The following is a 24422-nucleotide window of genomic DNA, read 5'->3' as shown; positions in this document are numbered from 1 at the left end:
CTCAGTTGGTTTAGCGTCCCACTTGGACTCAGGTCGTGATCTCACATTTTGTGAGTTCGAGGCCCGCGTCGGGCTCTGTGCTGGCAGCTTGGAGCCCGGAGCCCGCTTCGGATTCTGTGTCTCCCTCTCTCTCTGCCCCTCCCTGGCTCGCCCTCTGTGTCTCTCTCTCAAGAATAAACATTAAAAAAAAATTTTTTTTTAAGAGGGGTGCAAAGAAGGTCAGCTAGGGTAGTGAGAAATCCAGAAGACTTGTCTGCTGAGGAATGTTGACAGAGCCTGGGGTGATTTAGTTTAAAGAAGAGAGTCTGCATTGGCTGTGTTTGTACGCATCTAGAGAGTTCCTATTTGGAAAAAGATGTACTCTCCTTCTTTCTGGATTTGCTCCAAATGGGCCATTCCTGTATTAAAATCTTGCAGGGTAACAAGTAGCAGTTACAGGAAGGTAACTTTTGAAAAGAAATAGTTAATTCTTTTTTTGCCTTTTTTAAAGTTTATTTATTTATTTTTGAGGGAGAGAGTTGGAGAGGAGCAGAGAGAGGGAGGGAGAGGGACTCCCAAGCGGGCTCTGCACTGTCGGCACAAAGCCCGATGCGGGGCTTGAACCCATGAACCGCGAGATCAGGACCTGAGCCCAAATCAACGCTTAGAGATTTAACCGGTTGAGCCATCCGGGTGTCCCCCCAAAACGGTTAATTCTTGAAGCTGAGTTTCCTTGTCTGTAAAACAGCGTTTGATACCTAATGCTTGTAAGCCCGTCGAAAAGCCACCTCTGTGGGTTGGATTGGTATTGAGTAAGAGTTTGGGGGTGAAATGGCGTGTGTGTGTGTGTGTGTGTGTGTGTGTGTGTGTGCGCGCGCGCGTGCACGTACATACACCTGCCAGGTGCATACGGGGTTGTGTTTGAGTGTTCACGCTGGAGAAATGCGTCAGGCCGAAGGGGCCTGAATATAGTGCCCCCGGCCCCGGGGGAGGCCTCTGTCTTCACACCCCCAGCGCTTTGAGAGCCACTGCCCTGTGCTCTCTGACAAACCCCCAGAGCTGACGGTGTTCGTTCCACGGTGATTAATCCAACGTACACTTGCTTGCCTTTCACTCTGCTTGATCCCCATCGACGGAGAGAGGACTGTGAGACTCCCAGGTTGTCCTGGGCAGCACCGCCCCTGCGGCAGAGGCCAGTGAAGGTGCAGCAGGAGCCCCTGTCCCTGCACCTGGGGACCTGGGAGGTGGGGGTGCTCCTCCCCTCATCAAGCATCTGGGGCCTCTGGAACCGCCCCTGAGTCCTCTGCCCTAGCCCCCGCCCCCATCCTGTCCTCGTCCCCAGCTGCTCAGGGGTGTCCTTTGTGTTCACCGTGAGTTAGGTTCCCAGCCAGCACGAAGGTCCTCTTGGGTGACTACAGATGCGCTAGTTAACTCTCCAGGCCTGTATCCAGCTTTGTCCCCTTTGAGGAAGGGAGGGTGAGAATTACACTTCCTTTGCTTTTGACAGCACCATTCACAGCTCTGCCCCTTCTCCCTTTTTAAAAAAATATTTATTTTGAGAGAGTGAGTGAGTGAGCAGGGGAGGGAGGGAGGGAGGGAGGGAGAGAGAGAGAGAGAGAGAGAGAGAGAGAGAGAGAGAGAGAGAGAGAGAGAATCCTAAGTAGGCTCCACGCTGCCAGTGCAGAGCCAGACGCAGGGCTCAAAGTCACGTCCCATGAGATTATGAGCTGAGCCCAAACCAAGAGTCAGACGCTTAACCGTCTGAGCCCCCGGGTGCCCCTCTTTCTCCCTTTTGTTCCTCCTGCTTCTCCCACTCCTCTGGAGTGATATATCATCCTTTTTTTCCCCTTGGCGATTTCTCCATGAAATTTTGATTTAGAGTCTGCTTGCGGCCCCCTGGGGTGGCCTTGGCTCCCACCTGCCTCCTGTGCCCCAGAGGGACAGTCTCCTTAAAGTGTTTGAAGGAAACCGCTCAGACCAGACACGATGTTTTCCGTTTGGCCTCTGGAGCCCTGGGCGCCAGGCCTCTTAGAAGAAGTCAGGCCAGGAGCAAGTGCATGCGTTTGCATAGGCATCAGTAGCTCAATGTCTGCCCTGGTTCTGTAGCGGAGGACAAGCCTAACTTATTCATTTACAGCTTCTTTTATTGCAGAAAAAGGAGTGGACGTGGGATGAAAGCAAGATGCTGGTGATGCAGGACCCCATCTACAGGTAAGAGCCCCATCCCTACCTGTTGTCCCTTGGAGCTGTCAGGCTGGTGGGTCCAGACAAGTCCAAATAAATTTCTACCGCATGTCTCTTCTGAGACCTGTGGTTTCTAGACACGTAAGTACAAGAAGCAAATCGACCTCGTCTTGAAGATTGAGTGGAAAATTCTTCTCGGGCTCAATTGCGCCGTCTGGAAACGGTGAAGGATTTCGGCCTGGGGTTTAGGCCAAATCTTTTGGTTGTAGTTTGAGACTTTTCCGTCTTGTGCTAGTTTTATCTTATCTGAAACTTCATAATTGCATATCTGTTCCACCTCTCTGCCCCTTCAGAAACTGAGTGCAGATAAAGGGTTTGTGATCTTTTGGAAAAGCAGAAAGTCCCACGTATAATCCCTAGAAACTGCTTTCACAGTGAGACTGGTGGGATTCCTCTAGAGATCAGATGTGTGCTCTCTGGACAGGGGAATACCTGATGGTCACAACACGGAGCGCCAGGGCCTGCTTTAGACCCTCGGTGGGACCTTGATTCACCGTGTGACTCTTGTGCCCCAGACTGCGCTGACCGAGCCCCACCCACCCCACCCCTACCTCCTCGTTTTCTTCACTGACAGAATGGGTATGAGCCCTTCCTTTGGGATTTGGGGGAACCTAGATTTCAGTGTTCCATCTCCCCTCAAATGACTTGCTTTGGATGACAAAATGGATAAAGGTTGGGACTCAACCGACAAGTTGGCAACATGGTGGCCCTGCCTTCCAGTCAAAGAGCGGATGCCTATGAAGTGAAATTTCCATTCGTTCAAACAAATACACAAGTGTGAAAACTCTCGTGTCAGGTCCTGTGCTGGGTGACTGAGTGGATGATTCGAGTGAGTAAGTCACGGTCCCTTGTTCTTGGGGAGCGTCGGTCTAGAAGAAAATGGGGTCCCGAACCAGTCACTACAGCACAAGACCACGCGTCTGACAACACCAATTTCTTTCTCCAGGTTCCTGTTGTACTTTTAAACGTTTGTGGACGTGTTACAGCGTGTTATTGTCCAAGTCTTTTGCCAGTAAACTACGAGGCTTTTGCCGGTAAAGAACTACGCCCAGCTCACATTTGTATTTCCAGCACCAGGCCTCTGTGAATCTGGCCTAGATGCGTCATTTAATAAATGTGTGATGGGCGGTTGGAGAAATGCACTGAGCTGATATCTGAAAATTAACTTAAGTGTTGGAGTGATTCACAGAGGGGAGTAATCACTTTCTACTTGAGCGATAAGGAAAGAAACAGATTGCATCAGGACTGGGCTCGAAGGGTGTGAATGGATGAACCCCTCCCTGCCATTTGCATTTTGTAAAAGGAAGAATTTCTCGTTTCTTGGGTTCCCCCCACCCCCCACAGTGGCACATACACATACAAAGGCACCTCATCGTGGACGCTCCTCATGGACTCGAATCTTGCCTTCGCTTGGTTGAAGGGACTTTGCCCAAAGTTTTAACGACTTTGCCCAAACAAGCTGTCAATTTTATTTATTTTTTATAACAGCTTTATTTTGAGCTTTAAATTGAGCATACTTAAATGTGATTAATTTGGTAAGTTTTGACCTACGTGTACACTTCTAAAACCTAAAACCATCACCTTGGTCAAGATGAGGGGTATATGTTGCCCCCAAAAGTTTCCTTGTGTGCCCACGTATAATCTTCCCACCCCTCCCTGCCCCACCTCCCTCCCTCCTGCCCCCTACATCCCCAGGCAACTACTGATCTCCCTTCTGTTGTTCTAGATGAGTCTGTTTTTTCTCGAATTTTGTGCAGAGTCCTACAGTGTATCCTTTTGGGGGGCCTGGCTTCTTTCCTTAAGGAATCATTCCTTGTCATTGTATGTATCAGTAGCGTATCCCTTTTTAGCACCAAATGGGATTCCACTATATGAGTATAACTCTGTGCTTAGCCATTCACCTGTTGGTGGTTTCCAGTTCGGGGCTATTACAATGAAAGCTTCTGTGTTCACTGCAAGTATTTGTATGGACATACAGTTTCGTGTTTCTTGGGAGAATACACCAAGAGTCGAATGACTAATTATACAGTAGGGGTGTGTATTTATTTTTATTTATGTATTTTTAATGAAACAGTTCTGCTTGTGGAGTTTGAGACTTCCACTTCCTGCACATCTTTGCCAACATGTGATATTGTCAGTTTTTTTCTTAAAGTTCAGCCCTTCAAGTAGGTATGTGTTAGTATCTCACTGTGGTTTTCATTTGCATTTCCTAATGACTAATGATGTTGAACGTCTTTTCATCTTCTGTGCCCTTGGTGTATCTTTTGTTAAGCATCTGTTGAAATCTTTAGCCCCTTTTTGATTGTGGTGTTTTGTTTTCTTACTGAATTTTGAAAGTTTTTGGTAAATTTTGAATGCATATCCTTTATCAGGTATCTGGTTTGCAAATATTTTTTTTCCAAGTCTGGTTTGTCTTTTCTCTTAACAATGTCTTTTGAAGAGCAGATGTTTGCTTTTGATGAAGTCCAAATTATCAATTTTTTAAATTTTTTTAATGCATGGATTGCATTTTTGGTGTCGTAGCTAAGAAACCTTTGACTGACTCAAGATCACAAAGACTTTCTTCTAAGCGTTACATTTAGGTGTGTGATCTACTTTGATTCATTTGTTAATCTAATGTGAGGGATATATCAAAGGTTTTGTTTTTCCTCCTGTACGCGGATGTCCACTTCCAACCTCATTTGTTGGAAAGACTGTTCTTAGCTGAAGTACCATTGTTGAAAATCCATTACCCCTCTCTGTGTAATTTATTTCAGAACTCTTTCTTCTGTTCCATCCATCCAGGTGTCTGTCATGATGCCGGAACCATAGTGTCTTGCAGCTTAATAAAAATTCCTGGGCGGGGGGGGGGGGGGGGGGGGGGGGAGGTGCCTGGGTGGCTCAGTTGGGTGGGCATCCAGCTCTTGATTTCAGCTCAGGTCATGATCTTATGGTTCATGAGTTTGAACCCTGCATCGGGCTCTGTACTGACAGCATAGAGCCTACTTGGGATTCTCTCTCTCTCTCTCTCTCTCTCTCTCTCTCTCAAAGAATTAATAGGCTTAAAATAATTTTTTCAAATCGGGTAGTTTATCTTCTAACTATTCTTCTTTTTATAAAGATTACTTTCAATTAGTATTAGTATAGCACATCTTTTTCATTCATTCACTTTTAAGAAGAAATATGCTTTTTTGTGCCTCTTGAATTTGGAGTTGTGAGTTCAAGCCCCGTGTTGGGTATAGAGATTACTTAAAAATGAAATCTTTAAAAATATATATATGCTTTTTGGTGGGAGGGTAGAAAACAGCAAAGAAATCTTAAATCTTACAGTGAATTTTAAACAATATTTTTTGGGGGTGCGCCTGGGTGGTGCAGTTGGTTCAGTGACCAACTCTTGGTTTTGGCTCAGATCATGATCTTGAAGCTTTGTGGGTGCTTGGGGTTTTTTCTCTATCTCTTTCTCTCTCTGCCCTTCCCCCATCCTCTGTCTCTGTCTCTCTCAAAATAAATAAATACACTTAAAATAATAATAATTTAAAAATTTTTTTTAAATCTTTTAATTTTATTTATTTAATTTACATCCAAGTTAGTTAGCATATAGTGCTATAATGATTTCAGGAGTAGGTTCCAGCGATTCATCTCCTGTGTATAACACCCAGTGCTCATCCCAATAAGTGTAAACATTTTTTTTAATTTTAAGGTAGGGTCCATGCCCAACATAGGACTTAAAGTCACAACCCTCAGATCTGTTGGGCAACGCCTCCCCCCCGCCATAAAGAAACCACCTACAGCAGACTTTCTGGTTGTAGGTCTCTCATGGATAGCTTCCTAACCTATCAGAATTCAGCAGCCCACATGTATGAACAAGGGCATGAAGTTTCCCCAGTGTTGTCCCAGGTTTCTAGATACTTCTTTCCCACTTATGTATTAAATTGGGTGTTTTTGGCCCCTGTACTTGTAAATTTGTATGTCTCTGTGTTATGGGTAGATGAAAGAGGACTTTATTCTAAACTGTGTGCCCCATTTCATCATCACTAAGGACATTTATCATCATGATAATATGGGGACATTTACAAATGCGCTTTCTTTGTATACTGTTTCTTCCCCTCAGGAACCCCTCTGGTTTGATTGACTGGCATTGCCAAAGAATGCATAATTGCTTTTGGCTTTTATGTGTCTTTATTTTTTTTTTTTAATGTTGATTTATTTTTGAGAGAGAAACCGAGCATGAGTGGGGCAGGGGCAGAGAGAGAGGGAGACACAGAATCCGAAGCAGACTCCAGGCTCTGAGCGGTCAGCACAGAGCCGGATATGGGGCTTGAACTCACGAACCGCGAGATCATGACCTGAGCTGAAGTCGGACGCTTGCCCACTGAGCCACCCAGGCGCCCCTGCAGAAACACTGGGTCCCTGCAGCATTTGCTTGCGGAAAACCCCTTTGTGGTACAATACATTCTTCCCAGCCGAAAGAAATGCCTTTACCACATCGGTAACGGAGTCCTCTTTTATTGACTCAGATGTTAAATTTAATTTTTTTTTGCATCTCTCACATAGACTAATAGAAGCACGGGTTTTTTTTTTTATTGTGATGAAATATATGGAACATAAAATTTGCCATTTTAACAATTTTCAGCGTACAGATTAGTGGCATCGATTACACTTAGAGTGTTGCGCAGCCGTCCCCACCTTCCAGACCCTTTCCATCGTTCTAAATAGGAGCTTTGTCCCCATCAGCAGGGACCCCTTATTCCCCCTCGCCAAGCCCCAGGCGACCTCTAAATTCATGGAATTTTATGAGGTTAAACGCGCTGTGGTGGACTTGTACTCCAGCTTCGCCCGCTTGCAGGAGACCTCCGTCCTCTGTGCTGATTTGCTGTGACCGTGCTTTTCACTATGTTTATGTAAGTTTTGTCCCCTTGATCCTAGCTCTCTTCCCTGGAGCCACAAATACATAGACCTCATTTCCCTAACGTTCCCGAAGCCTTTCTTCATTGTGCTTTTCTTTTCTAGACTTCCTGATTTCTGAGCACATTATTTCCTCTGAAAATATGTTAGAATATTTTTAATGTCTATTTTTTGAGAGTGGGAGACTGTGAGCGGGAGAGGGGCAGAGAGAAAGGGAGACAGAGAATCCAGAGCAAGCTCCATCCAGACTGTCGGCACAGAGCTCAGTGTGGGGCTCGAACTCATGAACTGTGAGACCATGACCTGAGCTGAAATCAGGAGTCGGATGCTTAACCGACTGGGCCAGCCGGGCGCCCCAAAATATGTTAGAATTTAATACCGAATCCCAGATGTTGTCTTACCAGTGTAAAATACAGAGAACAGTTTTACTCACATGATACGGACTTCTGCATTCATTTTTAAAGAATGACATCATGCTATATTTTTCTTGTTTAACATACTGTTAGGACCTGGGCCATGATGGATTTATTGTCCAGAATCCTTAGGATTATGTCATGGCCTTTAATCCAGATTTTTTACTCATTCTTTATTCCTGTAGTTTTCTCTGTTTTATTTTTCAACCTAAGTACAAGAAGTTACATAGATCGTTGCCATATTAGATATAATTCTTTTGAACCCATTACTCAGAGTGTTTGATTTGTGTGTGTGTATGTGAATCGGGATTTATCCAGTAGGGAAGCAGGCAACTATGAGTGTTTGGGCCTAAGGAAGTTGTTACCGGATTTGGACCTATACCGTTGCAGCAGGACCCAAGAAGTAAAAAGTCCACCCAAGACCTGAAAGGAGCCATGAGCCAGCCCCGCTGTGGCTTATAAGTCAGAGTTCACAGGATGCCAGGCGGGGCCGCGTGCGAGAGCGGCATTGCAGAGGGGACAGGTGCAGACCTCTGCGGAAGGCTGTTGACTCTTCCTGGCTGCTGCCTTTTAGTTAGCTGAGATGCTTCTGTTCAGGGTCCTTGATGTCAGGGGGGCTGGCAGTTACGAAGGAGGACATTTATGAAGGAGAGCCGGCTATGGAGCACAGAAGAGCGAGGCCACCCTCGGTTCGCCGATACCTCAATGTCCGTTTCTTCCCACCGTAGCCGGGGATGATGCTTCAGAGCGTAGCTGTTCCTGCTTTATTTCCTCCGCCCAAATGCCACGCAGGTTTCTCTCATGAGCCATCCTGCACAGCAGCTCTATGGTGTGAGGAGAGCCAAGTTCTGGTTTAGCGGAACTGACCCACTGTAAAACCATCACACCAGATGGTAACAGGTGAACTGTCCCTCTGAGCTTTCAGTCAAGTGTAACTTGAATAAGAACATTTTCATACCGTGTCAGTGATACAGTAAGGCTGTCGAATAGAACAGGATTAGGCCAGAAAAATGAAGGCTTCATGTCTTATTTTCCCTTGTTTCAGGTTTCACATCCCATATTTTACCCTTTCTGGTTTAATGGCATGCTTTTTTTTTCTTTTTTAAGTTAAAAAATAGCTCTGGAGTAGTGGTACCATTACAGAAGTCACTGTGCTTTTGAAATTTCTCGGTCTTATTAGGAACCGAAGGAATTACCCGTCCCCTGGAGGTTTCTGATACCGGGGGCCAGACATACAAACAAAAATCCTTCTTTTTAACCAAAGGAAGTAAATTAATTGACCTGAAGTCTTTAGGAGCCAGACTGGGAGAAGGTCTCCAGTTTTGAGTATAAATGACCAAACCAAGTGGGGTCCCCCTAGGGTGTCCAGCCAGTTCTCAGAAATGTCATTAATTAACATGCCAGCAGTTGGTGAGAGGAGACATTAGAGGAGGTACGTTCCAGTTTGGGGCCCTCCACTTTGAGCTGTGCTGTGATTTGGAACAAGTCAGAGATAAATTATTCAGGGCTAGCTGGGGAAGGGAGGAAAGGACGCCTGGAGAGCTCCGATATGTATTGTTGATTGTGCCAGGCACCGAGGAAAACAGTGGTTTATCAGTCTGGGTCCAATCGGAAGACAGAATTCACACAGTGATTTACACAGAAGGATTATAAAGAATCATTCAGCTGTAACAAAACAGCACCTTTAAATTGGAAAGAGCACTCTGAACAGTCCTCTAGAACTGAAAGAGAACATACGAGGAAGGACAAACTTGGGGGGGGGGGGCTCCCCCAGGCTGGAGTTCATTTTCGTTTGTGGGAGGTGTGTTAGAGCCACTGGACAGCAGAGAAGCTTGCTGAGTGGCCGAGGCCAGAGCTGGTCCCCGGATGCTGGGAAAATAGAAAGCATCCCTTTTGGGGGCTGGGTCCAGAGCGGCAGCAGGTGCACAGAGGGAATCGGGGCATCCCTGTGGGTTGGAGGCCTGGAGCAGCCAGAGTCTTTTCTGGGAGGGCTGGGGGGAGGTGATCACCAGGGATGCCAGGTTACCGAGGGGCCGTGGCTGGGACAGAACATCACCTGATATCCTCGTACCCACGCTGTTGATTAACTCGGTAGCACCTGCCACCAACAAGACCAGCCCTTTCCTCCCACACATCCTTCACCTACACAGACAAACCCGCACGGCCTGCTTGCCGGAAAGGATGTGCTTGGAGGGATTCTGTCCATTATCTGAGTATTATTGAAAGAGCAAGAAATTGACCCTATCTGGCCGAGCAAGACCTCGTCCCTGCCCTCAAAGGATCTACAGTCAGACGAGACCGGACCAAGGTTACGTCAATCCTAAAGGCAACCCCATGTGTAGAACCAGTCATCCCCGTTCTTAGGATGAAATGAAGCTTCAGACGTCATAGGTGACTCTCCCATGATCACGAACTAGTTAATCGTTGGAGGACTGTCCTCCCCGGGCTTCTGTCCTTAGGGTGGGCACACTGCTGTGTTCAGTGGCATCCCCCTTTTAAGATACACCCACACATTCATTTGCCTTCATGTTTTTATCGCTTCAGAGTTACCCATCAAAATGCAGAACGTTTTGCAGGACAGAAAACCCTGGATTTTAAGGTGAATGAACTGTTTTCTCTCCTGGGGATTGATAAACCTGTGACATTTGGGAGTGTCTTGGAAAATAAGGGACTGTGGTAGCATATTTCACTTAGTTAACAGCCAACAGTTGCAATGATCCAACCAGAGACAATGAAGGCGACGTGAGTACCCTCAGACTCAGGAATCACATTAAATGACAAAGTAAAGAAAAAGAATTTGATTTTTTTTAAATGTTTCCTTATTTATTTTGAGAGTGCATGTGAGCAGGAGAGGGAGAGAGAGAAAGAGAGAAAATGAATCCCAAGCAGGCTCCACACAGCCCAATGTCAGCACAGAGCCCAGCATGGAGCTCGAACCCACGAACTGTGAGATCATGACCTGAGCTAAAATCAAGAGTCGGACGTTTAACTGACTGAACCATCCGGGCACCCCGAAAGAGTTTGACTTTTTTTTTAAGAGTTTGATTCTTAAACTCTAGACTGCTAGTGATGAAACCACAGAATGTGGAAGACACCGATTTTAAAATCATCCAGATCAGAAAAAAATACATTGCTTATAAAGGAACACAATTAGGCTGATAGCAAAACTGGAAGACAGAAGACAGTAGATTATCTTTAAGAATATGGGGGGTTGGGTTAAGTGCCAAAGCTTAGAAAGTATCCTCTCATACTTTGTTTTTATGAAAGTGGGGTAGAAAAAATCCTAGGCAGCATTTTTAAAGACTTGCAAATAAACGAGAGAGCATCCACCCTAAGAGAGAGTAAGGGCGGAAGAAAGGCTGGCGTTCAGGAGGGTGGAATGCATAGTGACTCATAAAGGAGAAGTTTTATCAGAGGAGGGGACAGGGTCTGCCAGCCTCTTGCTAGGGAGAGGAGGGAGAAGCACGGGGCCACAAATTGGAAATCAGCAGTGGAATCAAACAAATTGACATTTTTAAAAAAATTTTTTTTTTCAACGTTTATTTTATTTTTTGGGACAGAGAGAGACAGAGCATGAACGGGCGAGGGGCAGAGAGAGAGGGAGAAACAGAATCGGAAACAGGCTCCAGGCTCCCAGCCATCAGCCCAGAGCCCGATGCGGGGCTCGAACTCACGGACCGCAAGATCGTGACCTGGCTGAAGTCGGACGCTTAACCGACTGTGCCACCCAGGCGCCCCATAAATTGACATTTTTTTAAAAATTTTTTTTTTCAACGTTTATTTATTTTTGGGACAGAGGGAGACACAGAATCGGAAACAGGCTCCAGGCTCTGAGCCATCAGCCCAGAGCCTGACACGGGGCTCGAACTCACGGGCCGCGAGATCGTGACCTGGCTGAAGTCGGACGCTTAACCGACTGCGCCACCCAGGCACCCCTAAATTGACATTTTTAAAAGGAGATAATACCCCTAGAAAGGCAGAAAGTCGAGGTCCCATGGGATTAAGATAACAGGTTTTAAAAATGTTATTTTTTAATGGAATCAGATACTATCCTAACCTGTAATATATAGGTAGAATCCCGTAATTAGGAGAAAAGATAGAATACGTAGTAATTACTTGCACTGTTGTTTTGTGGATCCAGAAAAGCTGTCAGGATTCTTAGAGATGGCTCTCCAACATCCAGGCTGCCCCCCCCCCAAAATCGGATCAAGACCTCCCAGATAGACAGCTCTACTCTCCAACCTCCCTCCCTTCGTAGCTCCACACGCCCAAGTCCCCACCTCAGACTGCTCCATTGCCACAGGAGTGGGACAGGGGGCCCAGGTACCGGGGGTCCTGGAAGGTCAGAGAAGACTGAGCAGATCTGGAGCTCAGACACCTGGGTCCCATTTGTGCTCTGTGCTGTACAAGGGACAGGGCGATTGCATCTTCCCATATATCTTTTTAATTTTTTAATGTTTATTATTCTCGAGAGAGAGACAAACACTGAATCGGGGAGGGGCAGTGAGAGAGGAAGACACAGAATCCGAAGCAGGCTTCAGGCTCTGAGCTGTCAGCACAGAGCCTGAGCCGGGGCTCGAACTCACGAACCGTGAGATCATGACCTGAGCCACCCAGGCGCCCCTGCATCTTCCCATATTTTTCTGAGATTGAGCCTCCTCCAGCCTTCCAGCATGGGAGGGCCTTGAGGGGCCCCTGCTGGACTGGAACCAGGGATCTGGAGGCAGCCTGACCTGTAGATCTCTCCCAGGCTCCTCCTGTCTTTTCTGGACCCGCCCGTGGAGGGATGGGAGTATCCATCACTGCAGCGAGTAATGTTTCATGTAGAGTTGATGTTTTTATTCCCTCTGGTGTCAGAACCTTTCATAGACTGTGCCTTTTCATACATATGCATGAGTAGGAATTGCCCGATTTTCCGCATGGAGAAACTTACAAAGAGGGGAAAGAGTATCCTTCGTGCTCTCTGGCTTCAGTTAGTTCCCCGGGGGTGCTCTGTGATCCCTCATTCACCCCGGCGTTAGTTAATTCCCCTCGGTGCCAAGTCCTTTTCACCTGCTTCTACCTGTGGGCTCTGTGCACCCTCCCTCTCCCTAGGTGACCCCCATCTTCCGTGAGCTTCCTCCACATCCGCCTCCCCTTCCACACATCGTGGGTCACTGCCTACCGTCATCGCCCCTCTGTGCCCTGCCCTCCTGTGTTCCAGACCCAGCTTCTCCGGTCTCTTCCCCATGGGCCTGCCCTTCTCTAGCCTCTCCATCCCTCCCTGCCGGTCCTCTCAGCTCTCCCCTATCCTGAAATAAATAACCTCCCTCACCCCTGCTGCCCTGTGCGAGAGCACATCTGTCAACCCTCGGCTCCCTCCCAAATCCCGGTGCCCACCACCCTGCCATTCCTCGTGGCCTGACCTCGCACCCTCCCCCGCCTATCGATTCTCCTCTTCTTTCCAGTTTTCTGCCTGCCTTTCTGTGGCTTGCAGTCCTACATAGTTATGTGCACTCTTTATCTGTTTCTCTCCTTTTTCTTTCCTTGAAAGCAGGTTCTGTGCTTCAATTCTCATACCTCTCCGTGGGCTTGGCAAAGTCCCTTGAGCTCGGGAAGTCTCGGTAAACACGCAGAAGCACCGTAAGTCCCCCCGGGGGACTCACTGGCCTGTCATTTATTGACACCTCGGGGCTCTTTGTCACGTGCATGTGTTGGTGCACACGTCCAAGACCTACGTTTTCCTCTGTCCTTCCTCCTCTCTCTTCTCCTCCTCTGGAGGCCACTGTGTGCCCCGTGTAGATGCAGAGACAGGTAAGGCATAGCCCGGCTCTGCCTGGTCCCCAAGGTGACTCCTTTCTGTGACATTTTTCAGGAAGTGTTCAGAGGAATACGGCTGAGGCATAAGTTTTAAAATGGCCACGTAATATATGCTTGCCACTAAGAGTAGTGAAGACTTTTTTTTTTTAATTTTTTTTATTCTTTATTTATTTTTGAGAGGGTGAGAGAGACACAGAGTGAGAGCAGGGGAGGAACAGAGAGAGAGGGAGACACAGAATCCGAAGCAGGCTCCAGGCTCCCAGCTGTCGGCACGGAGCCCGACGCGGGGCTCGAACCCACGAACCGCGAGACCGTGACCTGAGCCAAAGTCGGACGCTTCACCGACTGAGCCACCCAGGCGCCCCGTGAAGACGTCTTACAAAAGGAAGAGTCAAATATTCCTTCATATTCCCTCTAGGAACGTTCCACATGCAAATGTGCCCTCAGATGTTTTTCCAAAACCCAGCGTTGTCCTGTAAGTAGTTCTACGATGAACCTGTTTTTCTCTTGGTAATATATCAGGACCTTCCTTCCGCACCCATGTTTACAGTCCTTCCGTGAGGGCTTTGACTCAGGGTTCCAGGGTGGCCATTGACAGTAGGGTTTTCGGGAAACACCCCACTCGCAGAGGGATTTGTGTCAGGGAGGCGGACATGGGAGACATTGCCCAGGAGTCAGGATAAAGGGCAGACTGGACAATAGAGCTGACAGCATTTGGAGGCACAGACGGGGGTCAGTCTGTCAGGCTTGGGTCATTCAGACTAGTGGCAGTCTGAATAGAGAGTAAATGAAGGAGCACCCTCTTTTGGGGAGGTGTTGGGAGCGGCCCCTCCCATGACCTCAACTTGGCTCTCTGGTAATTTTACCTCTGCTCTTTCCGCTGGCTTTCTGCCTCTGGTGGATCCCCCTTGATTATCAAATTCACTCATGGCAAAAGAATGGAAACTTTTACCATGGTAATTCTAAATACGAAGGCAGGAACCATACATGTTTTGTGCACTGTATCCCCGGTGCCCGGAAGGGTCTTCGTACGTCGTAGGTGCTCCGTAAATGCCACGTGACGAAGCTAGGGCAGGCTCGATCCACTTGTTTGTACTAGAATGTTCATTTCGAAAAGGCCGTTAAGCTTCCTTATTTTCTTGGTGGCCTCATCCTCTGCCCTTCTCCATGGCCTAAAGCACAAAGCTGGCAGATAGTGAATAGATCTATTTACAGCAGAAAATTGAAGAGCCTCCAGAATGATCAAAGCTAAACCTTTGGATCAGTCTCTCTGTGCCAGACCTTAGCGGGCACCTTTTACCCTTACGATGGAACATCCAATTAGGCCAACTTTAGAAGACTTCACATCATTAAACGCTGTCTACCGGGAAGGGAATCACCCTGTGGAGGAAGAACCAGGGGAACCGAGAATCCAGGCCTGGTTCCAGTTCCACTTCTAAGTGATTTCTTACTTTGAAATTCCATTCCTGTTTCATTTTCTCCTCCTTACATGCATAAAGGGAATCCATTTGGAATTTGCAAAGCTTTGAAGAGGCCCAGATGGGAGAGTGTATGCAAAGTAAAACCAGCCATCTTGCCCTTGACCCCTTTCCCTGCTAACAGGTAGACACTGGCCTGGGCATCCGTAGGGTGCTGTTGACCTTTTATGTGACACAAATACTTTTGAGAGTCTGGTAAAACTGAATTCTCTCCCTGTAACAATTCATTCATGTACACGCTTGCAGAATTTTGAGTTTGGGACAATACATGGGCCTCATAGCCCTGTGGTTTATTGGTTCCAAGGAGAGACCCTCTGGTGTCAATAATCATTGTAAGTTATCTTTGAATATTTTGCTTCTCAAGCCAGGAAGGTTTATCATTGGCTGTCCTTCTGTAGGAGGAGGGAGAACAATCTCTAGCTTGCTTAATAATTTAGTGTTTGAATGATTGATGGAGTTTACTTTATCAGCCCAAGAAGCATTTGCATCTTGTTAAAGGAATCATCGTCTTCAAAACAAACCAATCTCGTATCGATCGGTGGGTTTCAGGTCACGTAAAGGGAGAGGATTTGCTTAGGAAGAACCTTTATGGTACGCTAGGTGTTTCTGGATTCACGCGGATGTGGGAAACCTGGCGTAGGGTCTGTGTTTGACACTGGGATGTAGGGCCATATGATGGGCCAGGGGAAGGACCACTGTGTGGCCAACCTTAACCCCAAAGGCAAAGAAAGATTGCTTTCGGTCTGGAACAATAACTCTGGTCTGACCAGCCCTTACTATCACCAGATGGTCTCCAGGATCGTAGAAGGACGCTGTCCCAGCTCATCCCCCAGGGACTGCTTGGGCATTCCGCACTACACAGCAGTCTAGACTCTGTGTTGTCATGCCCCGTCCCTCGGTCCTGGCTGGGAAGCTTTCTGGGTTCCTTTTCACATCTTGGCACAGTTAGGAAGAGGATGATGACCCACCACTAGGAAGACTATAGCCAGTTGTGAACTGGGCTGCTTTTCTGCTGGCACAGACCTCAGACTGTAGAGGTGAGCATGACTGGGAGACCCAGAGGGTGAGGCGTAGAATTCAGGAACTAGGCTAAGTTGTCAGCAAGTCCCCACACCTTTATTAGGAGACCCTGAGAAGCAGCTGTGGAGGACTGACAGCCTTCCCCAGTGGCTGGTGGCAGTCACGGTCAAACCACGATTGAGCGAGTCTTCTGGGTTCAATAACGTTTCTGTCAAGTTCTCGAATAAGAATCCCGAGGTGTCTTTTAAATGCCACATCCACCAGGAACTGTTTCCTGCTTTCAACCCCATCCCCAAAGTGGGGATCTCATTTCCGTTTCTTCTTTGTACCCAAGGCTCTGTAGCCCTTAAGTTCAATCTTGTAGCTATTTATCTAATATTTCTTAGTGGGAGCCACATCTTGTTCGTCTTTGTCTCCTTGACTGCCGTCTTGCACATAATTGTGCTCGATGCATATTTGTTAAATCGACTTGATTTCTTCTTAAGTCTTTGCACAATTCCCAAGAAGTGGGCACATTTATTCTGTAGACTTTTACCTAGGATTGATCGGATGGGTGGACGGACAGTCGAGTCGACCAGCCAACCTAACCTTTGTTGAGCGCCGAATGCTACCCGTCTGTGAAGGTGTTTGGAGACGGTGATAAAAAAAATGTTAACCAGAGACCATCAAGAACATATGTTCTAATGGAAGATAATACACAGCACACAGATGACCGTTAAAAAGGCAGCAGTGCAGTCGGGAGCCCTGAGAAGTGAGCGGTCACGTGACCTTGCTCTGCTCTGCCAAACATGTCTTCCTACTGTGGGACTAACCACGCGGCAAGGCCGCCTTCAAAAATCTACTGCCTCCTTCCTCCAGTTGGCCAAAGATGCCAGCCCTGTCCCCTGTTACTGCTATACCGTTAGCTCTTTGCTTACGGGACCAATAATCTTTGTCCGTGCAATATCTTGGTCTCTGGCTTTACCTCTTGTCCAATTTGTCGCAGTTTTTACCAATAATTCGTCACTATCAGAGGGTGGATGGGAGAAACGAAACCATACTGAACGGCGAATGTGCTCATCTTGGTTTTAGCACCGGCCTCAGTAAAAGCTTTTTGGGAAGGGAGGAGCAAGAGGGGCCTCATAACCCCTGATGGGTGCCATCTGCATGTCAGCTTGTTGTCTTCCAATGGCACTTAATTCATTGTTAGGGGCTCTCGACTGCGGGAAGAGGTGGGGTATTGCTGGTGTATCGCCTTTCAGAGTCAGAGCGGCTGTCCAGGCGGTGGGCCAGTGGTCTGATCTACTCTACCTATATTTACACCCAAACGCGGATCGAAATATCTAGGAGTGTATGGATGTGCACGTGTGGGTGCACATATAAATACAAACATCTATCTTGGTAAGAATTTTTTTTTAATTTTTTTTTAATGTTTATTTTTGAGAGAAAGAGAGAGAGACAAAGTGTGGCATAGAGACAGGGAGACACAGAATCCAAAGCAGGCTCCAGGCTCCGATCTGTCAGCACAGAGCCCGACGCGGGGCTTGAACTCATGAGCCGTGAGACCACGACCTGAGCCGAAGTCGAAGTCAGATGCTTAACCGACTGAGCCACCCAGGCGCCCTGTTTGTTGTTGTTGTGTTATTTTCTTTGCTTGCTTTTAATATCAAAAAAGCTAAACCCAAATCCTTCCCAATTGCCTTTGTTCGCTGATGGGAAGGACAAAGCCCTAAGGAAACCATTAAGCTTGTCGGGCGGGCCTTCAGCTGACAAAGAAGAATCTGACAAGCTAAATGCGAGAGAGAAAGTGCAAGTGTTCCTAAACCAGGTCCCGGGAGAGCCTCTCGTGTCCCCGGCCAGGCCTCCCACCCTCGTCGCCCCCGTGAATTTCCGGGAGCCCCGTCCCTCGGGCCGTCCGCCCCAGGATGAATGTGTGCACGTCTCTGCTCCAAGAAGACGCAGCCGGCTCTTTCTGGCCTCGTCTGGATCCACGTCACATCTCCGAGAGACGTCCTCGCCCTGCAGAAAGAGAGGGAATTAACAGGTAAAATGCAGGCGGGAGCAGTTAAGTCAGCCTTTGCTCTAACCAGGACACTTGACTTAAAAAAAACCGTACTGAGCCTCCGTCTCAGTCAGACGACTCCTACGCGCCCGTCAGGACGGCCTTGCCTCTGCCGAGCGGGGGCGAAGCCACCCTACGACAGGAGGGGGCGACAAGCCGGGGCGGGACCGGCCCACCTCTGGCAGCCTCAGAGTCCCGTGTGCACTTGACTCTTCCTCCACTGGCTCTGCCCCTGGACCCTGTCTCCTGCCGTCCTGCCCGGATCTCCAGACCTCATTCTCCCTGTATTTCCCCCTGGATCTTGAGGCTATTTCTGTTTTGTTTCTTCCTTTTTAGCCTATAAATAGGCTCAGGTTTTGCCATCTGAAAAGAAGAGCTACTCCCAAAGCCTCCCTTCTTATCTTGTTCTTTCACTGCCAGACTCTTGGGCCTGATTGCGCTTTTCCGCATGTATTTCCAAAACCCCACTCGCTTTTCAGCTCCTTATATTTGGGCTTCTGTGCGCCGCGCCAAGATCGCCCCTGCTGCGGTCACCAGGGATGTCTCCATTGCTAATCCGTGGCTCACTCCGCGTCCTCGTCCCCTTTGGTCCCTCCAGAGCACCGGATGCCGTGGACCTTTCCTCCCTCCGGAGACTCTCTCCTCCCGCGCATCCATGGTGGATTCCTGTGTTCCTCTTATTTCCTGGTCTTTTCCTGTTTTTTGGGTTTTTTTGTTTTTTGCTGACTCCCCCTCTTCTGCCTTTAGTTTCAATCAATACTGTTAACAGGATTCTCAGTGAACCCCGTCCCTTCCTTCTCTGCTTGCTCCGGGGGAATCTCCTATTTCCCACGGCTACTGCCACCCTCTGTGTCCTGGTGGCTTCTAAGTCTGTGCCTCTCACCTGATCCCTTGTTCCCATTTGTCTCCTAGGCAGGGCCATCTGAGTGCTCTGGTGGCACCTCAGGGTTGTTGACATGTGCGGAACCACACCCTTCTTTCCCTGTGCCCTCAGCTGCTCCTGCGTCCTTTGACCTCCTTGACCTCCTTCGTGTTTAGTCCACACCCCCCATCAGCCAAGTCGTACAACTCAGGATCTTCTCCCTCCCCCTCCTTATCCCCGCATCCAGAGAAATGGCTCTGGAATCCACATCCTGCTACCCATCATGACTGTTGCTGCCTTACATAGACCTTCAGCTTTTCTTGCCTGGACTCGGGGCCAACCAGCCTGGTTGCACAGGATGTGCACTGCATAAGTCCAGGCTGTGTTGATCACCGTGCCCTATGGTTGGCACCTGACTCACCCGGTCTAATTCTCATGACTGTTTGTATGTTTGTGGATGCGAAAAATAAACTCAATGGTTAGAAGACTCCCCCAGTGTCTCACAATGGGAAGCAGCGAAGCAGACATTTGAGTCCACTTCCTTTGACTGGCAAGGCCCCGGTCCAGGTTCTTCCTCTTCCCCCAGACCTTCCATATCGCAGTGGCCTCTTTTTGGCCTACCTTCTTCTCCTGTCCTCCTGCAGACTCCATCCCTCCACCACCGTGACTACCAACTACGTCATTCCCATCGGTGCCATGAGCACACAAGGTGACAGCTGGGCTCTGTGCAGCAGGTGCTGACCTCCCTCTGCTCCCATCTCCTGCTGGTCCCTCGCATGTCCCCTGTTCCTGGTGCCAAAGCAAACCGTGCTGTGTCAGGACTCCGTGCCTTTCTATGTGCAGATTGCCTTCCTCTGTGTCTGATGGGCGGTTTTCCTTTGCTCCTCCAGACCCGCCGCCGGGCCAGGTGCCCACAGAGGCTGGCCTGTGTGGACCATCAGTGGGCTGCCCTCTCCCCACCTCCGTTCACAAGAGCTCCTGCCGGGTGGCACACAGTTCTCTCTCTGGGTCCTGGCAGCCACCCGCTGCCCTGCTCCTCGGGCCCCGTGCTGCCCTCAGGTTTCCCTGCGCGGTGCCCTCGCCTTTGTAAATAGTCCCTCCCTAAGCTCACCTTGGATGGCTCCAGTGATCTGTTTCCTGCCAGGACCCAGGCTACAGCATTCCCCTCCGTCATCCCCGCCACCTCGCACATACTCAAGGCGCTGCTCGGACGGCAGACCCCCCCCACCCCGTGCACCCTTACCGGGAGCAGGCGGGCTCCGTGTGCACACGTGCCCGGTGCCCTGCTCCACGCCCTGTGCTCGCCCCACTATCCAGCAAGCACCCTGAGCTCCTCAAGGACAGGCTCTGGACCGGGCTCCGTTCTGCCTCCCGAGACAATGCGGTGTGGGGCCGGGGTTGGAGTGGGTAGAGTAAGACGTGTGTTTCTTAGGATGATAAATTAGGCCAAACCACCTCCAAGGCCCTCTAACCCCTCAAGAGCTGCTCTTGGGTAGTGGGGAGACAGACAAGGGCAGGAGAGAGCTTCTGGCCTGCAGCAGGAAGAAAAGAATTCTCAAGCTAGGACCCTTCTTTCTTTACAACCTTCTCACATCCCCCTACCCTTGTACCTGGCTTCCTCAAGCCTCCCAACCCACCGCTTCCCCAAACTTCCAAAGTGAAAATAGAAGTTGGGGCTCAGTCACTGAAGCGTCTGACTTCAACTCAGGTCATGATCTCACAGTTCATGGGTTGGAGCCCTGCATCAGGCTCTGTGCTGACAGCTCGGAGTCTGGAGCCTGCTTCGGATTCTGTCTCCCTCTCTCTCTGCCCTCCCCCTGCTGGTGCTCTGTCTCTTTATCTCTCAAAAATAAACATTAAAAAAAAAAAAAGTGAAAAGAAAAGAACGTTAAAAAGGGGTTGGAAATTGAAATGGGATCAAGACTGTGTCAGTCCCCCGCCCCGGCCGCCAGATCTGTTTGTGGCCTGAAAGTAAAGATATGTGGTCCCTTGCAGTTAAAAAAAAAAAAAAAAAGACACTGAGTCATGACTGAGAGGGAGCTGTCCTAGGATAAATCGTCCTGGGGTGTGTGTGTGAGAGGTAGGTTGCTGCCCCCGCCCCCAGCAGCAGCTTCCCTTGTCCTGAGAGGAAGTGCCGTCAGGTCTGCTCTGATGGAGAAGCAGGCGGGCAGGTGGGAGCAGTCGGGAAAAGAAAAGTACCTGGTCGTGCCAGCCAGGCGCTGTGAGCCCCGGGAAGGGCGGTGGGTGCCCTCTCCTCATTTCCCGTTGGGCACACGCAGTTCCCATGTGCTGAGCCAGAGGCCTGGGGATGCGGAACTAGAGGGACAGAGGGCGTTAGGGGACGAATCCCAGGAAGTTCCAGATGGGTGATTTGAGGACTGCCTTTGGAGAAACTAGGGTGAGCTTCTGACATTTATAGTATCTGAATTCCTGGGTTGGTCTATTTGAAGAAACTTGGGTGGAAGGTGGGCAGTCGGGGATAGCAGAGAAACCGAGCACCCCTCCCCCGAGTGTCCACTGAAATCTGACCCACGTGAGGATGGAGTTTTGGGCAACCATAGAGAGTGTGAAGGCATCGAGGACGTGGAAAGCTAAATGGAAGAGGGAGATTCAGAGTTCCTGGGTGGCATAAATGTACCCTACCGCCCCCTTCTAGCTGGGTGGAGAGATAATAGTAATGACAATCTCGTATTCAAATGACATTTGCCAGTTTGTAATCAGCCAAGGACGCGCAGGTGACGTAGAAATTAGGAACCTGGTTAAGATTGCTGAGGTTCAGGTTCTGGCCCAGAGACCGGAGCAGGTCAAGTTGTGTCCCTCAAAAAGATGGGTCCAGGTCATAACCCTTGATACCTGTGACTATGACCTTATTTGGCAAGAGGGACTTGGCGGATGTAATTAAGATCGCAGATTAGGATGGGTCCCAGATCTCGTGACTGATGCTCTCATAAGAAGCGGGGATTTTGGAGAAAGAAACACAGAGGACACACAAAGAAGGCGGGCGGCCATGTGAAGGAGGCAGCGGAATGCCGGAGAATGCCAGGATCGCCAGCAGCCACCGGAAGCCAGGACAGAGGCGTGGAACGCATTCTCCCTCGGAGCCTCTGGAAGGAACTAACCTTGCCAACACCTTGATTTCTACCTCCTGAACGCCCAAACTAAGAGATTAAATCATGGTTGTTTTAAACCATCCCGATGTGGTAATTTATTGCAGCCCTGGGAAATGAACACAGATACCTTCTGGCCAGCTGTGTGACCTTGAGGAAGTCGGGGAACCCCTGTGTTCCCTCCTCTCTGAAATGGAGACTTTACACATAAAGTGATTAGAGCACAGCCTGGCACAGGAGGGACGCACTGCAGACTAGCAAGTGCTCTGATCAATTTAGTGAAGTCTTTTGAGCACCTACTAAGTGCCAGGCGCTGTGCGTAAATCGTTCCATTTGATTCGCACGACAGTCCTGGGAGCCTCTTCTCATGCCAGCTTGCAGTTGAGGAGACTATCTATGGCTCCGAGTCGTAAGTGGCTCTGAGTAGCAGAAGGGCCCGCGGCCTCCACTGAGGCTTTGTGGCTCTGTTCTGTCTGTTCTGTTGTTCCAGGAAATCACGGGGGTCTCAAGGTGCACAGGCGAGTGGGGAAGGAAGGGCGTGAACTTCCGATTGACCGTAATTGATGTTCGCATTGGGAAGACCCATGCGTGACTCATCTCTTAACACACAACTCAAAGAAGAGAAGTGTTCACGGTTTTGAAAGCAAGGACATCAGTTGTTTGTGGGGAAGGAGAGGAAGACACAGCTTTATAGGGGAGGCCCCCCCCCCTTTCCGCTCTGCTCTCTGGCTCTGGAAGGGGAGCTGCATCTCTGAGCAGACGTCTTCGGGAAGCCTGAGGATCCTCAGAAGTGTGGGAAGGTTGAGCTGACCCCAGAGGACATGAACACACCGCGTGGGTAAACCCAGCCAACAAACGCGGGAACAGAGGAGACAGAATTGGCAACCCGTGTGAAGCTTGGCTTTTGCACGCCGACGACAGGTGACGGCTATTTTGGAGAAGTTACCAGCGTCAGAGAGAAGTTGGCCTCGAAGCGTATGGAGGGGTTTTGGCTAAGAGACACTGGCCTGGTTTTTTGCCTGCCTGTCAAGCACTGAACTAGAGGAAATGAGCTTATGGCGGTGCTGGGCATTTAGAAAGTGCTGTGTGATGGTTTGTGGTCGACTCGAGCAGGGCAGGGGAGATTTTCGGGGACGGAAGAAAGAATTTAACAGCTGTGAAATTAACACATCCATCAACTGCTGAGACGGGCCGCAAGGGCGCCTTAACTCGACTTTCCAAAGAGCAATGCGTATGTGCCTGACTCTCACTGCATTTTAGAACTCAGTTGATTGCTCATTTCTTACCCCAGGTACACCGTAGATCATACTAATCACTTAGACATTCGTATACTTTAATTCCTTGAAGAAACCTTAGAAATCCGCTCCGATGTTTGCAAATCTCTGCCTGCGGTTGAGTAGATGGGCTAGATGGCTCTCGAGGTCTCTCCTGGCCCGGGAACCCCCCGGCTTCCTCCAGACCGCGCTGTCGGGGCTCAGGTCTGTGAAGATGGCCCAGCAGGGCGACACTCAGAGCGTGGACGCTGTGTCCCAGCACCTGGGGCGGCTGTGACATAGGCAGACCAGTTCCCCGAAGAACTGTGGCACCGTTTTGTGAGCTCATCACCGTCCCTTCGCGCCAGATGGCGGCCTGAGGAAACGTCTGAGGGGGGCAGTCCTCACGTCAAGAACGGCTAACATGAGGGATGAAAAAGACAGAAACTGAAGTAACTTCTAATAAAAGAAAACCAACTGAAGGGATAGAGTCCTGGAAATCCAGCGAGAGGAAAAGGTAATCAGACCAAAGCGGTTAAGAAGAGAGAAATGATCACCGTGAACGTCAGTTTTATCTAAAGATTACGTTAGAAATGAGAGGCCTGGGCGGGGGCACCCGGGTGGCTCCATGGATTGAGCGTCTGACTTGGGCTCAGGGCATGATCTCACGGTTCATGAGTTCGAGCCCCACGTCGGGCTCTGTGCTGACAGCTTGGAGCCTGGAGCCTGCTTCGGACTCGGTGTCTCCCTCTCCTGCCCCCTCTGCCCCTCCTCCGCTCGCACTCTGTCTCTCTCTCTTTCTCAAAAATAAACAAGCATTTAAAAAAGAAAGAAAGAAGAGGCCTGGAAAAAGTGTGGCGGCCAGGGACGGGAGCTTGGAAGCGTGTGAGTGCCGCGGGGCCGGGTGGGCAGAGGGGGACACGCCAGTACTCGGGTAAGAGGCAGGGGCTGGAGGGGGGCACTCACTGCCCTGGATTCTCGTGTGGTCCCGTCAGCAAAGCGTTGGGGGGCTCCCTCCAAACTACCGTCTCTTCTCAAACTCCCCCCAGGCCCTCGGAGGATGGCGCACTGGTTTGGGCGTGGGCGGCTGGGCTGCTTGGGGGAATCTTACTCCCGTGGGCAGGGGTCAGGCTGGCTTTTCCCGGGACCGTCTCTCCACGCGGCTGGTGTGACGCAGCAGGACGATTCTGTTTTCTGTCCTCTGCTCTTTTCACGTCATGCTTGGTCCTTTTCCAGAGGTTTTTGCCTTGGGGCACCCCACTGGGGCGCCTGGCTGGGTCTAAAATGCAGTGGCTCTTGATCTCGGGGTTGTAGGTTCAAGCCCCATATTGGGTGTGGAGAT

At 49.4% G+C, this 24422-nt stretch overlaps 1 protein-coding gene across 4 annotated transcripts in view; it reads left to right on the top strand.

Moving 5' to 3' along the window:
* The window catches only part of CF1H1orf226 (chromosome F1 C1orf226 homolog), a 286062-nt gene that overhangs the window by 209638 nt on the left and 52002 nt on the right, over window positions 1-24422 (top strand). The window contains exon 4 of one of the 4 annotated variants that reach the window (XM_047840210.1): window positions 2132-2190. In XM_047840210.1, the coding sequence (XP_047696166.1) occupies window positions 2132-2190 (59 nt within the window). Of the gene's footprint in view, window positions 1-2116; window positions 2191-13760; window positions 13795-20603; window positions 23598-24422 lie in introns of those variants that run through there. The other 3 variants (XM_047840209.1, XM_047840212.1, XM_047840211.1) reach the window with 3 other exon arrangements.

The sequence above is a fragment of the Prionailurus viverrinus genome, chromosome F1 (assembly GCF_022837055.1).
Source record: "Prionailurus viverrinus isolate Anna chromosome F1, UM_Priviv_1.0, whole genome shotgun sequence".
Lineage (NCBI taxonomy): Eukaryota > Metazoa > Chordata > Mammalia > Carnivora > Felidae > Prionailurus > Prionailurus viverrinus.
The sequence above is the reverse complement of the archived record's forward strand: the minus strand, read 5'-3'. Positions and strand labels throughout refer to the sequence as shown.